At 41.4% G+C, this 17829-nt stretch overlaps 1 protein-coding gene across 3 annotated transcripts in view; it reads left to right on the top strand.

Moving 5' to 3' along the window:
• Positions 1 to 17829, top strand: part of UNC5D (unc-5 netrin receptor D) — a 696347-nt gene that overhangs the window by 658245 nt on the left and 20273 nt on the right. For 2 of the 3 annotated variants that reach the window (XM_034436892.2, XM_060693513.2), the window contains 4 exons: positions 8626 to 8794; positions 9920 to 10147; positions 12823 to 12972; positions 16386 to 16550. In XM_034436892.2, the coding sequence (XP_034292783.1) occupies positions 8626 to 8794; positions 9920 to 10147; positions 12823 to 12972; positions 16386 to 16550 (712 nt within the window). Of the gene's footprint in view, positions 1 to 8625; positions 8795 to 9919; positions 10148 to 12822; positions 12973 to 14675; positions 14825 to 16385; positions 16551 to 17829 lie in introns of those variants that run through there. The other variant, XM_060693514.2, reaches the window with a different exon arrangement.

Genomic DNA, 17829 nt, shown 5'->3' with positions numbered 1-17829 from the left:
ATACATGTCCACCTCCCATTATTGTTTCCTAGCTACAGATGGGGGACTTGTGACCACTTGTTGTCAAACAGACAACAAGTGGTCAAAATAGGGAGCACCCTATCAAATCCTGCACCTGTTAATAGCGGTGTCCCCCAAGGCAGCATTCTAGGACCAACACTCTTCATACTATACATAAATGACATTTGTGATCATATTATAAGTAGCTGCATTCTCTTCGTCGATGATGTAAAACTATTTAACACCACCAACAATACTGCTACCCTTCAAAAAGACCTTGACTTTGTGTCGGAATGGTCAAAAATTGGCAACTCCAAATCTCATTGGCAAAAAGAATCAGAACACAAAGTACAAGCTGAATGGACATGACCTTGTAGATGACCCTCACTCTGTCAAGGACCTTGGAGTACACATATCAAATGATCTAAGTGCCAAAGCCCACTGTAACAACATTGCCAAAAAAGGCATTAAGGGTTGTAAACCTAATCTTTCATAGCTTCTTCTCCGGTAATATTACATTGCTAACCAGAGCATACCAAACATTTGCTAGACCAATTCTCGAATACAGCTCATCTGTCTGGAACCCGCACTGCATATTGGACATTAATACAATTGAACATGTGCAAAAATATTTCACAAGAAGTGTCCTCCACTCCTCTGCTCGCAACAAAATACCTTATGCCATCAGTCTTGAAATTTTGGGCTTAGAAAATTTAGAACTACGCTGCCTTCGGTATGACCTAAGCATAGCTCATAAAATCATCTGCTACAATGTCCTACCTGTCAATGACTACTTCAGCTTCAACCACAACAATACACGAGCACACAATTGATACAAACTTAAAGTGAACCACTCCAAACTCGATTGCAGAAAATATGACTTCAGCAACAGAGTGGACAATGCCTGGAATGCACTACCTGACTCCGTGGTTTCATCCCCAAACCACCAAAATTTTAACCTTAGACTGGCTACTGTTGACCTCATCCCATTCCTAAGAGGTCTGTAAGGGGTGTGCATAAGAACACCAGCCTGCCTACCATCCTTATCCTAATGTTCTCTTTTCATTTTATGTATTCAATTCATGTTTATATATATTATCTAATAATACATACTCAACAAAATAAATAAATAAATAAAAATAAAATATAGATCATTAATCCTGGTTATTGGTCATGTTGTAGGTAATGGAAGTTGGAGTCCAATAAAGTGGTTTCCTCTTATTCCCTTAAATTAGTCTCTTTTTCTAAGTATAATAGATTTCTTCTCACATATCTAAGTGTAATAATAAATAGTGGTTTATTTTTCCTTCTGAAAAGCTTCTGCACTGGGGTTGAATATAATTGTTCATTGTTCTCTATTGCTCTTTCTCTTCCATATCCTGACAGTTCAGTTAGATTTACAGGATTGGCTTCCTAAGAACATTAAAATGTATTGCAATTTATTCGAAGTAATATATAAATCACAAAACTTAAGGGATTGGGGCGATGGTGCTTTTTTTAACTGATTTATTTGCTTAACATTTAATAAAAAGAAAACATCTATAAGTAATGGTTCTAAATTTAGACCTGAAATATAGAAGTAGTTCTTATCAGTTATTTTATAATTTAATATCAGTTTGCATTCTGTTACCAATTAGGTTCATTCTGGGTCAGATCAGAAGTGCTTTCAAATTGAGTAAGTCATAGTAGAAAGAGACAATTTGTGAGAGGATATATTGCTAAGTTATAATTATCTTATTCCTTTTTTTTTTTTTTGCAGTCATAACACATTACTCTTAGCACCCACCGACAATAAATAAATAAAAATCTCATTGCAATTCTATCATTTAAAATTAGAGTTTACTTCCATTTCGCCTAAAGGGACCATTTAGTTTCAGAATAGAGATAAGGAAATAATATTAAATTGATAAGTAAAAAAAAAGAAAATAGATGGAGGCAGATGGGTCCAACAAATGGATTTTCTAACAAAATGTTACAATGTTGAATATGCCTGTTCAGAAATTCAGTCAAGCATGCTCTTTCAAGGCATTCTGTTCTGCCCCCATCTTATGATTCCACTGACTCCTCTATAAGTTGGGATTTCAGAATTACTAAGCACATTGTATTATCCTTACAATGTTCTAACGTTTTGTAGAAACAAAACAAAGTTAAAAATCAGAAGTCTAGTAGAACCTTCTCAAACTTACATATTTCATTAAAGGTCAGACACTTTCATAAACTACAGGGGTAGCTTATGGGGTGTCAAACTCAAGGCCCAGGGCCCAGATCCAGCCCATGGGGTGCTTAGATCTGGCCTGTGGGGCTGCCCTGGAAATAGCAAAGTACTGGCCTGCAGTGCCTCTGCTAGCAAAAACTGCTCGAAGGGCTGTGTGCGGTCCTCTCGAGCTCTGTTTTCGCTGGCAGAGGGTTGCAGGAGGCCGTCGCAGCTCAAAATGGAGCTTGGGTGCCCGTTTTCGCTGGCAGAGCACTCAGACCACTACAGGCACCTCCAACACAAGTGATGTCATACTAGCCACACCCACCCTGGCCACACCTCTCCCCTCACCCCCAAGGTCAAACACAACCCTGAGGCAGCCCTCAATGAAATTGAGTTTGACACCCCTGGCTTACTTCATCAGATGCGTGGAATAGGTAAACTGATATAGCAGTTAGATGGGATGGGGGGGGAAGGGGGAGGCAGGATGGCTGTGAACATGCAGGTGACATGTGAAACAGATTACAAGTATTTTAATCAATTAACTATTAAATAAATAAATAATTTTATTTCTATACTGCCCTTCGGAAGGACTCAGCGTGGTGTACAGCCTATTAAAAGCACAAAGACAGACATCAGTTAAAAATAATTAAAATTATTAAATAATTTTGGCTCAAATTTAAAACACCCAATTTAAAAATCATTAAATTGATAGCCCGGCCTGGCGGAACAACAGGTTCTTGAGGGCACAGAGAAATACACAGAGGTCAGAGTAAAATCCATCTATTGTACATGTGATGGCCGATCCCCAGAATCTCTGTTCCACATTACATTCGTATGTCCCCACTACCGAGACATAAGATCAAGATTCATTTCTCCTATTTCCCAGAGATTCCCTGGTTCACCTGGTCTGTTCAGCCTTTATTTCCTACTCCAGGACACAGACCCCAATATAACTCCAAAGGTGGCAAATTTTTTTGCTGCAGTCGTGGCTGAAAAAAAACGAGGGAAGAGATGAGTAACCCCTACGGCAGAGGATCACTAGTATTGACAGTACGGATTGTATCTGAGGCAGTAGATGGTGTACTGTCACATGATCTATCTATATTTGTAAAATATACTCCCCTTCTATGTGTATTTTAATTTGGTCTCTGACCGCAATAAAAAGCTTACTTACTTACACAGAGGTTGGAGATCTTACGCATTTCCGGGGGCAGTTCATTCCACAGGGCAGCGGCTCCCACAGAGAAGGCCCTCCCCCTGGGTGTTACCAGCCGACATAACTTGGCTGATGGCACCCTGAGGCGACCCTCTCTGTGGGAGTGAACTGGCTGGTGGGAGGCTATTGGTGACAGAAGTCGGTCTCGAAGGTACCCAGGTCCTATGCCATGAAGCGCTTTAAAGGTGGTAACCAACACCTTGAATCGCACCCGGAAGACCACTGGGAGCTAGTGCAGCTCGCACAGGAGGGGTGTCACATGGCCACAACGGGTTGCACCCATAACCACCCGTGTGGCCGCATTCTGGACCAGCTGGAGCCTCCGAGTGCTCTTCAAGGGGAGCCCCATGTAGACAGCATTACAATAGTCCAGCTGGGAGGTGACAAGAGTGTGAGTGACTGTGCGCAAGGTGTCCCAGTCCAGAAAGGGCTGCAACTGGCGAATCAGGTGAAGCTGATAAAAAGCCCCCCTGGCCACGGCCGTCATATGCTCTTCTAAAGACAGCCATGCATCCAGGAGGACACCCAGATTGCGAGCCCTCTCTTTGGGGGGCAAAGATTCACCCCCAATAGTCAGCGATGGCACCGCTGACTATATCGGGATGCCGGAAGCCACAGCCACTCGGTGTTGGAAGGGTTGAGTCTGAGCCTATTTCTCCCCATCCAGACTCGCACGGCCTCCAGGCAGCGAGACATCGCATCAAGGGCATCGTTGGGGTGGTCTTGGGTGGAGATATACAGCTGAGTATCATCAGTGTACTGATGGACTCTCACCCCAAAACCATGGATGATCTCACCCAGCGGCTTCACATAAATGTTGAACAGAAGGGGCGAGAGGACCGACCCTTGCGGCACTCCCCATGCGAGGTGCCTCGAGGTCAACCTCTGCCCCCTTACCAACACAAACTGCGAACGGTCGGAGAGGAAGGAGGAGAACCACCGCAAAATGGTGACCCCTATTCCTAACTCCCTCAACCATTGCAGCATGATACCATGGTCGATGGTATCAAAAGCCGCTGAGAGATCTAATAGGACCAGGACAGAGGAGCAACCCCTGTCCCAAGCCCTCCAGAGATCATCCACCAACGCGACCAATGCTGTTTCTGTGCTGTACCCCTGCCTGAAGCCCGACTGGTACGGATCCAGATAGATAGCTTCATCCAGGTGCCGGGTAAGCTGTCGTGCCACCACACTCTCAACAACCTTCACCACAAAACGAAGGTTGGAGCCTGGATGGTAGTTAGCTAATTCAGCCAGGTCCAGGGAAGGCTTCTTGAGGAGGGGCCTCACCACCGCCTCTTTCAAGGCAGTGGGAAAGGCACCCTCACTCAGAGAAGTACATATAATCCCCTGGAGCCAGCCTCGTGTAACCTCCCGGGAGGCCAGTACCAACCACGGGTCCAATAAACACGTGGCAGCACTAATCTTACCCAGAACCCTGTCCACATCCTCAGGAGCCACAGGATCAAACTTCTCCCAGATAATATTCTCAAGACCTACCATCGTCTCCTCCCCTGGACTCATCCAGTTGGAGTCCAAGCCTTCTCGAATCCAAGCGACTTTATCATGCAGGAATTGCACAAAATCCTCAGCTCGACCCTGCAAGGGATCTTCCCGCACTCCCCCCCGAAGAAGGGAGTGGGTCACCCTAAACAGAGCGGCTGGGCAGTTCTCTGCAGATGTGATAAGAGCGGAAAAATGGTTAGATTTCTCCGCTTTTATCGCCACTAGGTCTTGATATAAGACCTCACCAGTGTCCGGTCAGAATCGGATTGACTAGTCCTCCAAATGCTCTCTAGGCATCTTTTCTGATGCTTCATCTCTCTCAGCTCCTCGGAGAACCAAGGAGCCAATTGAGATCGGTATCGGGTCAGAGGCCGCAAAGGCACGACATGGTCCAAAGCTCTGGTGGCTGCTTTCTCCCAGGCGGCGACCAGGTCTTTGGTCGGGTCGTGTGCCAGGGTCTCAGGAAACAGCCCAAGCTCCATCAGGAACCTTTCGGGATCCATCAGGCACCTGGGATGGAACCATCTGGTTGGTTCCATCTCCCTGCGGCGGGGGGAAGTGGCTGGAAAGTCCAAGTGAAGGAGTGAATGATCTGTTCATGATAAGGGTTTAATGTCTAGATCCCCTCTACCAAGTTCATTCAACCACTGACCAGAGACGAAAATCAAGTCCAGAGTGTGTCCCCCTTTGTGAGTGGGGCCTTGAACTAACTGGGTCAGGTCCATGGCCGCCATGGAAGCCATGAACTCCCAAGCCACCTCTGATGCCTCACCTGAGGATGGTAGGTTGAAATCTCCCATGACAATGGGAGGGTATCAACCGCCACCCCAGCAATAACATCGAGCAGCTCGGGCAGGGTCGCTGCCACGTGGCAGGGAGCCAGGTATGCAGTCAGCAAACCCATCTGCACCCCATGGCCCCACTTCACAAAAAGGGACTCACATCCGGCTATCTGAGGAACAGTGGTCTCCCTCGGACAAAGACTTTCCCTAATAATCACCGCCACTCCCCCACCCCTCCCCTGAGCTCTTGGCTGATGAAATGCACAGAAACCTGGTGGGCACATTTCAACAAGGGGGACCCTCCCTCCTGGACCAACCAGGTCTCTGTAATACCTGCCAGGTCCCTACCCCCCTCCAAGATAAGATCACAAATGAGGGGGGCTTTATTAACTACTGACCCGGCATTACATAACATCAGCTGAGGACCCAGGGCCTGAGACTCTGTGCAACCCAAGACATAAGTCGCGCCTTGGGGGCTGGAGCACGCAATCGCTTGAAGACAGCGTGTGTGCACCCCCGTAACCTGATATGGCCCCCTGCGCCCGTCATACTTGCTCCTCCCATTTATTATTTCAATTGAACTGCCCTTCCTTTCGCCCCCCGGCTCCCTGGTCAGATTACCCTCCTCAACCCTTCTGCTGTGCCCATCCAACCCACCACCCCGCATAGTGGCTATATGGACCCCCCCAGGTCCATCTCTATAGCCCCCTCACCCCCTCCCGGGTCCCCTTAAAAGCTTCCCTACTACCCTTGTTAAAAAATCCCTCAACCCCCTTTTTTTCACATGCCACCTCTCTGGGTCCCAAAGCCCGTCATTGAGGTAGGCCCTTGATAATGTGGAGGGCCACGTCTGCAAGAGGGGGGAATCTTGCAGTGCAATTAGCTCCGCCACCAAATACATCCACTAAAGTCCAACAAGGATCTGGCATCCGGGTGGGGTCTAATAAAAGTTCTGCAAGAGAAGATGGAAAATCCATGTGGAAAAAAAACAGCTGGCCTCTACTGTTCTCTTACCCCAATGGGAGGAGTCTTACGCCTTTGAGCACATCTGGAGGATCAATATCCCAGTTACCCTCTCACGGTGATGGTCAGATGGTCGTGACTTTAGAAAATTTGATGGTCCGCCTCCAGCCTTACAATAGCATCCAGTGTCCAGAAGCCGGCTCCCTCAGCACCCACGTGACTGTCCAGACCATATCGGTACATAGGTTCAATAAGAATAGAACATCGCTTGTGGAGACCGATCAATATAATAGTCCTACAGGAGGAGGATTTTCCACGAAGGGGAATGTGTTATAATGTGTCCATTATGTTTGTTGAGATCTTTGAAGAATTTTGAATGTATGGTTTAGCAGCCTTTACCTCAATTGTCCAATCAACATTTCCCCCCCCAATTTGGCAACCTTGATATTTGTAATAGAGTGTCCTGGGAGGTTGAAATGCTTTTATATGTTGCTGGCTGTTTATGGGGTCATCTCTCCCTGACGTTATCTGACTTTCACACTCGACTTGATAGTGTGGCATTTTCCAGGTCTCGTCCTTCAAATGTAAATACCTTGTAGGAGAAGGAGTTGAGCGGTGGAATTAAGCGTGTTGTCGGCCTAGAATCATTACATTGCCACAAATGGTCCAACCCCTCTTGAATTCCTTGAATCTTTATATATTATATTATATATTATAAAGAAATGTATATTTATAAATAAATAAAATAAATAAATAAATAAATAAATAAATAAATAAATAAATAGTCCTTGTTTTGAGTCATGATTTCAAACCTGTGTCCATTAATTATTTACATAAAGTCTGACCCATTTGTTCTATGTAAAATCCAGAAGGACGTTATTGGTAGATATTCACATGCATTATATTAACAGAAATCCATGTGAAGTTACCTCTAATCTTGTATATGCGATTGTTGGGGGTCTGTGATGGTGTTGTTTCTGTAAATGCAGGGGTGAATTAGACATCTCAGTTAGTTATAGGATCTAGTTGTGTTGTTTCTTGAAATTTGAATCTCAATTCTGAAATTTGGTAACGCCTTATGTACTCTGTGGATCGTACACATTGGTTATGTATGAGGCAGCTCATATCAGCCTTTCCAAATGTAAACAAGATTGCAAAATCCACTTCAGCAACGCTGGCTAAGGAATTCTGAAAGTGTGTCTGGAAAATGTCTGGTTGTTGAAGGATGGTATATAGCCATGATGGCGAACCTATGGCACGTGTGCCACAGGAGGCACGCGGAGCCATATCTGTGGGCACGTGAGTGTTCCCCAGCTCAGCTCCAGTGTGCATGCATGTGCTGGCCACCTGATTTTCAGGCCTTCAGGTCCCACCAGAAGTCAGGGAACGGGCCATTTCCAGCCTCTAGAGGGCCTCTGGGGGTTAGGGAAGGCCATTTCTGCCCTCCCCAGGCTCCAAGAAAGCCTCTGGAGCGTGGGGAGGGCGAAAAATGGGCCTACCTGGCCTACCGTGCCATTGTGTGCCAAAAGTGGGGAAAACATGGGGGGGTCATGCACAAATGCGCAGGGGGTAGGGTGCATTGAATTGTGGGTGTGAGCACGCACACACACAACCACCATGCTCCCCCCGCTTTTGGCATGTGACAGCAAAAAGGTTAGCCATCACTGGTATATAGGATTAATTTTATCTGACATGCAGCATATACCATTTTCTTTACTTACCTAACTCGCATTGTTTTTCTCTGTTTTGTTTGTGTGCCACTCATGGTTACAGCCCTGAAATTTTGTTATATATATTTTAAAGGAATTAATTGTACAACTGAGCAAACATAAATGCAACATAGGCATGAAGATAAATATTGTATACTATATAATGAGTGTGTATTATCACTTTTTTTGGGGGAAATAATTTGATGTTCTGTTTCTTTCCTTTTCAACATTTCTTATGTATCCAATGTGAAGCCTTCAGTTGGAAGGCAGTGAAATCCTCCTAGGTCCAGAAGTGACTTGCGGTCCTATAGAAGTGATGGTCTCCACTCCATTTGCCTTGACAATCCCGCATTGTGCAGATGTGAACTCTGAGCATTGGAATATTCATTTGAAAAAAAGAAAGCATCCAGGCAAATGGGAGGTAAGCAAAATTACTTTCAGAAATAGATAAAAAGTATAAGGATGAAACTGATAAAAATTAGAGGAGTTGGAAATCATTGCTCAGATGTTAGTGATACTTAACAATAAAAGCAAATAAGTTCCACCTGTGTATTTAGAGCCTAGAATCACTTCAACTTTGAGATAGACAGCGTATAAATATAACTGGATAGATAGAAAGATAGATGATGGGGAGGGAGGAAAGGAAGGAAGGAAAGAGAAAGAAAGAAAGAAAGAAAGAAAGAAAGAAAGAAAGAAAGAAAGAAAGAAAGAGAGAGAGAGAGAGAGAGAGAGAGAAAGAAAGAAGGAAAGAAAGAAATAATTTCCAAATACAATATAACCCTAGAATTGTTTGCTCTGATGTCTAAACAGTCTTCAAAGTAAACACTTATTTTTTATGTCTTGTTGATTTCTTTATCAGTATTTTCATTAACACATATCAACATTTGGTGAGCAGAGGATTCACGCAGCCCCCAACTTCCTGTTTGAGGTTCCTAAAGATTCCTCTAATTACAATTACCCTTGATAAACAACATATTGACTTGATGTGTTACAGAAACAGAAGTTTAGAGATAGGAAAAGAGCAAACAGAACTGTGGGGCACAGAGTCCAGAATCAGCCTAGAGCCATTATATTGTCACAAACGGTCCAGATCTGACCCCCTTGAATTCCATTGATCCTTATCTGGTACCAATTTAGTATTGAACTTTAGTTGATTAAATTCTTATGTACAGACTTGAGCAATAAATTTTATGAACTAGAACTTGTATGTGATCCTGATCCTTCATGCCTGACATTAAATACTAAAATTAACTTAATGTAGTTTAAAACTAAATAGAGATTACGTTTTCCCAACTTGGAGAAAAGAAAGAAATTCTAATTCAACCAAGTGCAATTCTTCACCTGCAAATACTTTTTTGGGGAGCCCTGGCCAAAAAAATAGTAGTAATACCTGTAGTGTATATAGTAAGTCTGTTCCAAGCTCATTAAAAAAACCACTGCAAAGTAAATAATAGAATTTGTATGGAAACTTTTTGAATGTAATTCATTTTCTGCCAAGTCACTTTTGCTTTTCTTCTTTCTGGGTTTAATGTTCTGACACATCCAGGAAGTGATGTCTGTAGAGGAAGAAACCACTTCTTGTTACTGCCTCTTGGACCCATATGCTTGTCATATTCTTTTGGACTCCTTTGGAACTTATGCTCTCATTGGGGAGCCATTGTCTGATTGTTCTGTTAAAGAACTGAAAGTAGTAGTCTTTGGCTGTATGTCCTGCAACTCTTTGGATTACAGTCTAAGAGTGTACTGTGTTGACAACACTCCCTGTGCATTTCAGGTAAGATGGCCAAATCATTCTTGGTATTTCCAGATGTTTAATGCAAGGGTGGGCAATTAATTTTCCCAAAGGATCACATAAGAAACTGGGATTGTTGTAGAGGGCTGAACCAATGTAAACTGATTTGATGTCCTCAAACTCCATCACCTCAACTCCTCAGGCTGCTCTAGGTGAGGGATGAATGCAGGGGTGAAATCTAAAATTTCTTACTACCGGTTCTGTGGGTGTGGCTTGGTGGTGGGGTAATGTGACTGGGTGGGCGTGGCTTTTTTAAAAAGCCTCTGCCGATCAGGGAACTCAGCTTGGATCGTCAGAGCATTTAAAAGAAAAAAAAGGATTTTTCTTTTAAATGCCTTTGACGAGCCGCGCGATCATCAGAGGCTTTTTTTTTTTTTTACTTTTAAAAGCATTTTTTTGGCTGTAGTTGTAGAAAAAATGCTTTTAAAAGTAAAAAAAAAAAAGTCTCTGATGATTGTGTGGCTCAGCTGGGCATTGGGGGGGGGATTTTTGCTACCGGTTCTCCGAACCACCCGCCTCCATCGCTACCAGATCAGGCGATCCGGTCCGAACCGGGAGCTTTTCACCCCTGGATGAATGTTGTGCAGGCACAGAAAAGCATTTTCTCTCCTCATCCTCTCTGCCACCTGACTGAAGGAGCACATGGTGACTGCACAAAGCCAGACCTGAATCAGCTTTTTCTCCTGCCCCTTGCAGCATGTTTATTTACATTTGATTTCTAATTTCCAATTGACCTCACATGAGCTGGACAGGAACAACCAAAGGGACAGATATAGTCTGGGGGGGCTGTAAAAAGCACAGGTCTGGTTTAATGGATTTTTTGGGGAAGGGGGATATACTCCATCCAGAATCCACTGGAGTTGGGGGCTATAACAAATTTAAATAATAAACAAATAACAATAAAAAATTGCTTGCACTTCTGTTCTGTGCCCAGAGATACAGGGAAAGGGAGAAGAATTGTGCAGACATTCTAGAATGCAGAGAAGGTTTAAATAGCCTGTCAAGACAAACCCAATTGTAAGGGCCAACTACAAGCAATAATTAAATGTAACTTTGCCCTCTTAAACAAAAATAAAATAAAGGTGCCAGCCAGATAATCAAGATTGGGGATGCAGAAAACTGTACATAGCTGGCTCTTTTATTCTCAAATCTGCCTGAAACCTCAGGTGGCTTATTCAGAACAAAAGAAGTTTAATGCAATATGTTAAGTGTGTCCTTATCTGGTCATATGCCATAAAAGATGGCCGGATCTTTTTCCTTTTTCTTTTTCATTAAAAAGCAGAAGGATTACAGAAAGTTCCACATAACTGAACACAATGTGCAGCTTGGTCCTAACAGGCATTTCTCCCAGCATGAAACATTTTTCTTTTTCCCTGGGTAAATGGTGAGATTCAGAGCCAGATGTAGTTCTAGCCAAGCACACGTGATGCAGTCCAGTGCACGGTTTTCATAGTTTAATTCTGGTGGTTTTTTCCAAGCTCTTCCTTACAGCTCTTCTGTATTTGATCAGGAGTAATGAGCTCTGAGTATTCGACAAGGCATCTGGATGCCAAGCGCTTGGAATGATTCATGCACAAAATAAAGAAACTGTTAAACAATAGGATCCATAGAATTTCCAAGCTTGAAAAGAAAGAAGAACCAAGCAGACATTCTCCAATTCCCAATTGGCAAAGTCCTTAGAAATACCCACAAGCTGCGGAAGGCAAACTTTTCATAGTCTACCTCCAATAGCTTTCTTATCCAGGGAAGACAATGCACTGAAGAATCAAACATCAAAAGATCTTGATTAAAGTTAAGAAATTATATCCATATTGTATTATATCCATACAATAGCGTATGCAATCTTGTTTAACAATTGATTTATTGAAAGCAGAGGCTGAAGTTCTGATCTGGATAAAATAATCTCCTGGGTCATATAGACTGGACAGTCATGCTCTCTTTCATTCTGTGCAGAGGGAATGGGACAACTTGCTTCAGCCAACTTGCCATGACCAATTCACTGTGGCCAAATCGCTACAGCTAACTCACTGCAGGATAACTTGCCTTGGAACAACTACAACTTGCTGCGGAACAATTCAACAATTCAATTTCAAATTATTTTAATTTTTGTCATTCACATTTTATTTTGTCCTTCCTTTGTCATCCTTCCTTTAATTATCCTATTCGACTATTTCTTCGATATTAGTGTATTCTTGTCCTCCAGCAAGTTGTCCTGCAGTTGGCCATGACAAGCTGTCCCACGGAGAGTTGGCCAAGGTGAATTGGCTGCAGCAAGTTGGGTGTGGCAAGATGGCCATGGAGAGTTGAATTGAGGTTCCCTTCTTTAAGGCCACAAAGCCCTTTTTCTTGCATCCTCTGAAACTGAAGTTCTGAAACTTTTGTGATTTAGTTTTCTGCTACTTTGAGATGGGAACCACACAAAAACTGTACAGGACAACTGAAAAAAATATAATTTAGGGAAAAAAATGATAGCATCTCAAAAACATCTCTCTCTCTCTCTTGCAGGACATGGATAGTTGGACTGATCCATGGGAGCTTTTCTTTTAGAATAATGCCCTAACAAGATTCTAGTTCTCATTCCATTACCTTCAGCATGGAGGGAATTTTTTTAACATTTATCCTACAATGCATTTGTTTTCTATTCTCCATTGTTGCAGGATGTGATTTCATGTGAAAGACACCAGGGAGGACAATTGCTGGAAGAACCAAAACTGCTGCATTTCAAAGGGAATACCTTCAGCCTTCAGATCTCTGTTCTTGATATTCCCCCTTTTCTCTGGAGAATTAAACCATTCACAGCATGTCAGGTATTTGCATAGGAAGACTAATATGTGTGTGATGAGTATATTTTCCATTTTTAATAACCAAGCAATTTCAAACCTTCAATGCGTATGTCTTTGTGGGGTTCATTGCTTCTCTTAACACAATGCACAGACTTTTGGATTAAATGTATAGTTTAATATATTGATAAATCAATTGATAAAAAAAGATTTTGTCAAATATTATTGGATAAACCAACAGATGATGTCATCTTGGCTGATCCTGAGAAGCTAAGCTAGATCAGTTATAGTTAATAATTAGTAAGTGGAGCTGGGAGCTGTAAAATAGTTTTTTTTTTCTTTTTATGACCCTGTAATCCCTTGCTTCAGGTTGGGGTTTGGGTGACCGGATGAAGCTGAGTGTTTACTGGCCAGATGCCCTTATTGACGCCTATGAGAAGTTCGCAGCAGATGTTTTCTTTTTGCGCCCTGATAGAGAAACATCTGCCGCTGCCTAGGACTCAACTCTCAACTTTCTGAATGAGAGGCGAGCATCTTCACCTCTAGGCCACTGTACCACTTGGCTGTAAAATAGATTAAGAAGTTGGGAAAAAATCATTGAAGTTTCGGTAAACAACCTCCTGACTTGTTCTAATAATGGCATTCTGCATTCAAGTCCAGTTTGGCTTGAGGTAGCTTTTAATTTTCTATCATTAAAAGAACAAAAATAAAACATAATAATGAAGCTGTAAGAGATTTGACACTAAGGTATTAATTATTTTTAAAAATTGAAATGCTACTGTGAAATAATAAAATTCACTTTGCAGATAGTAGATTGTAACTTTTAACTTTATTAGAACAAGTCATTAACAACCTGGTTTTGAGGTTTATCTTAGGACAGCGCAAGACAGCCCAAATTAAAACAGAAATGAAACTCATTTATAGAAAATAATCTGGAAGATTTTACCTAACTGAGCATTATCCATAACTTCTATTATATTTTTCCTTCTACAGCATAATACTCAGCTTTAGTAACTCAGCTTCCCTTTCTCTTCTTTTTCTCCCATCTGCAAAAAAAAAAAGAAAAAGAAAAAAAAGATAGTTTTTAAAGAGAAAACTAATTACACTTCCACTTTATAATGTTGTTTCTATTTTGTTGTTTTAATCACAATTTATAGTGTTGCTTCTATTGTTTCTTTATCACAATTAGTATCTTGCTCTTATTTACTGAAACAGATTCTAAAAGCCAGGTTTAAGAGCTATTGTGTGTGTTTGCTGGAGAGGGTGTGTTTTAATGAACCAGTGGTTTGGAAGGAAACTCATAAATTACATATTGTTGTTTGCTTCCTTTTGCTGTATATGCTACAATTGTTTTGTTGATGTTTTGTTTTATTTACAATTCCAGAGACTTCCTCTATCATGCCAAAGGAAGAATTGATTGGGTTGATTTTAGCTTAGCATAGGGCAGTTTGACTTGAAAGGTCTGTGAGACTCAAATAAGCTCAATCTTTCTGCATTGTTTTTTCCTCGCAACTTCATGATACAAGTCATTTCTTCCCCACTTCGGTTAACTTCCACATTCTGGATAGAAAAGATCTTTGGTTTGAAAGAGTGGTAAAAGAGGCTATCTATGTTAGAATTGAACAGCTCTCCCACAACAGAGGGAGAGAAACATAACACCACCTATCTCCTGTATATAATGCGGTCCTTTGTTCAAAGAAGATTCTACATACATTTGCATTCTGATTCAGGTGACACTGAGGGCACAGATAAACCCCCAAATGGCCTCAACAGCTCTCAGAGAGAGAATGCTAACAACCAGATGACTACAAAGAAATATGATCCTTCCATCCCCCTCCTCATCCTGTCAGACCTCATCCTTCCATCCTCCCCACCATCCAATCAGAACTGATGAAGCTTCTTGGATTAGAAACGAAACATCTTCTTCCTCAAGGAAAAACATAGTCCAATTGCCTTTTGAAAAAGCACCTTTGAGACAAACATGAACTGGATGACTGAGAATCCCCATAGACATTCAGGTACTGAAGTTGGGTAGGAGCCAATGTGGTGTAGTAGGTAAGTGGTTGGACTAGGAGTTGAAAGTCTGGGGTTCTTTTCTCTCTTAAATACAGAAGTCATCTGTATGATTTTAGGCCATTCTCCCAGCATAAACTGGAAAACTGCAAGCCATCTATCTACCAACCCACGCTAATTCAGATTGGTAGATTACAAGTCCATAATGTTCAGTGAAGAGCTTTTCATTGCAGTGGATTGATTGATGATGATGATGATATTGATTCAAAATGGATAGATAAGCACCTTTATAGAAGCCTTCTTTTATAATATTTCCATTATTTGTTATTTGGTGCCTATGTGATTCAATGTGCCAGTCATGACTTGTCTATCTTCTTGCCTCTATCAAGTTTAACATGGAAACCTGGCATGCTGTGAAGAAATGGCTAATTCCTGCACTGATTCAAAGAATGTGTGCACATGGTTTACAGAGATCATTTTTTTTTTTCGGGGGGGGGGAATTTAATGAGCAGCTTCATCCCAGTGCTTCATTGGAAAAGGGGTCTATCTTTCTTGGGAAAAAGCAGCAAAATAAGTTGAGGAGTGTCCAACCTTGGCAACTTTAAGACCTGTGTACTTCAACTCCCAGAATTCCCCAGCCAGCCTTGGCAAATCTTAAAGTTGCCAAGGTTGGACAGTAACCTTGTAGAGTATCTGGGAAAAGACAAGTTAAAGATGACAGATTGAGAAATGTTTCCTCAGCCTGCTTTCTCGTCATTCATGCTTGTCAACCGGTTACTGCGTTGTCTACCAATTAGGGATTTTTCAAGATCTATAATAGCAGATGTTTGATAAAAGTGTGCAGAGCAATGCTCTTAAACTGCCAACTGTATTATAGTTTAAAGATTCAAAACCCACAGTTCACTTAAAATATGGTTGCTTCCTAATACCTTGTCTTACCTAGCCATCCTTATCCACAGTTGACTTGGTATTCCTTCAAAGCAAATATTTATTGCAAAGCCTCTTTTTTTTAGCACTTATCATTATGGTTTGTTGCCTAGTCAGCCAGATATTCAGATGTATTTTGCATTTTTATCCACTCTCAGTCCTTTCTAAGGACCTGGGATAGGCGGATGTTGATGATTGATGGTTTTACAGGTACTGTTGCAGGATATAAATTGTTCCAAATTAAGCTGTATTTGCAACTGATTGGTGATGAATTTGTCGGTGCCAATGGGGTTCAAATGGTGCTCCAATTGTTTTGGGATTGCACCAAAGATGCTTATTGTTATTGGTATTACCTTTGCTTTCTTTTGCCAAGGTTGTTTTATTTCTATTTGCATGTCTTTGCATTTTGTTATTTTCTCCAATTCTTTCTCTTCTATTCTACATTAATCTTTTGCTTGGTCAATTTGCAAGCCACTTCCATCCTGCCCCTTCTTTTCTAGGAAGTTCCTTTTTCTCGTGTATGGTGCAACAACAAGCAACCACTTCACTGTGCCTTTTCCCTGGAGCGCTACACTCCTGCCACCACACAACTCTCATGCAAAATCTGTGTCAGACAAGTCAAAGGCCATGAACAGATCCTACAGATCCAGACATCAATTCTAGAGGCAAGTCTTTCCTTCCCTGTTCATATCTATCTTCATTTGTTACCACAACATGCAGGCATCTCTGAAATAAAGTTGAACAATTTATCATTAATATGAATGAAGGACTGTGTGATTCTTGGAAAGTTGTTAGCAAGGAAGAACTAAATTGAGTGATAAACTAATTAATCAGACAGATGTGAGAACAGGCATAGGTAAAAGAAGAATATGAATTGCTAATCAGGAAATACACAATTCTATTCCCCACTGCACCTAAAGAGAAGTTAACCAATCTTTGGCTGTTTGTGGAATGAAATGCTCAGATAAGCAAGAGGAGGCATTTTATAAATATGCTGAATTACATTTTTTTATCATAATCAGATTAATTTGCTTTCTGGGAGGGAACAGTAATTTACCAGACAGACAGGTAAAAGAAAGCTATATTGCAAAATGTGATATACTGTCCATTGAAAAAAGAATGTTGATATTACAAATGTTTTTTTTTTTAAATCAAAGACCATCATGTCTAGGCTATAAATATTCAGAAGGCCACTAGATAGTAGCTAAGTATTAAAATGTACTATATTTGTTTTTTGACATCTAGTGGTTCTCTGAATTTTTGCAGCCCAGAGATGGCAGTTTTAATTCTTATTTTCAAAACACAAATACAAGACAAAGTTAATTCAGAAATATATGGGGAGAAATAAGCTCAGTCCTTCTTGAGTACATCACCATGTATCACCATGAGTGCATTTTATTGGTTGGTTGGTTTGATAAAGCAGGTAGCAGAAGCTTATCTTCAAGGAACAGAGTACCAAATCTGTTGCATATTTAATTTAAAACAATCTGGAAATATGATGTACTTGCAGCTTTCCCAATCTGGAAATATGATGTACTTGCAGCTTTCCTCATATCAAAAAACTGCTGTTTTTTGAGATGAGCCATAAATGTTATATGAAAAGACTTGTAGAAACATCCCCATGAAATATTTAGTATACACTAGCACCAAGACGTTGCAGATAATGAGCAATATCCTGATACAGAAAATATGGAGAAAGTGATATGAGGGAAAAATATAGAAGTGGGGAGGCAGGTAGTTTGTTACCCATATAACTTATGGTGTCAGGTATTGCATGGGAAAATGAAGAAAAAAAACCCTGGGAAACAGGCAAGTAATGAACTAGAGACATAGAAACCTGCTTTAAATCACATCCTCTTGAAAAAGAAGACCATAGATCTGTGCAAGCAGGTCTGTTTTTGCTTGAAGAAAATTCCATAGCCAATCCTTTCAAGTCAAGATATG

Source organism: Pantherophis guttatus, chromosome 9 (genome assembly GCF_059756535.1).
Source record: "Pantherophis guttatus breed Tessera chromosome 9, ASM5975653v1, whole genome shotgun sequence".
NCBI classification, from domain to species: Eukaryota; Metazoa; Chordata; class Lepidosauria; order Squamata; family Colubridae; genus Pantherophis; species Pantherophis guttatus.
The sequence above is the reverse complement of the archived record's forward strand: the minus strand, read 5'-3'. Positions and strand labels throughout refer to the sequence as shown.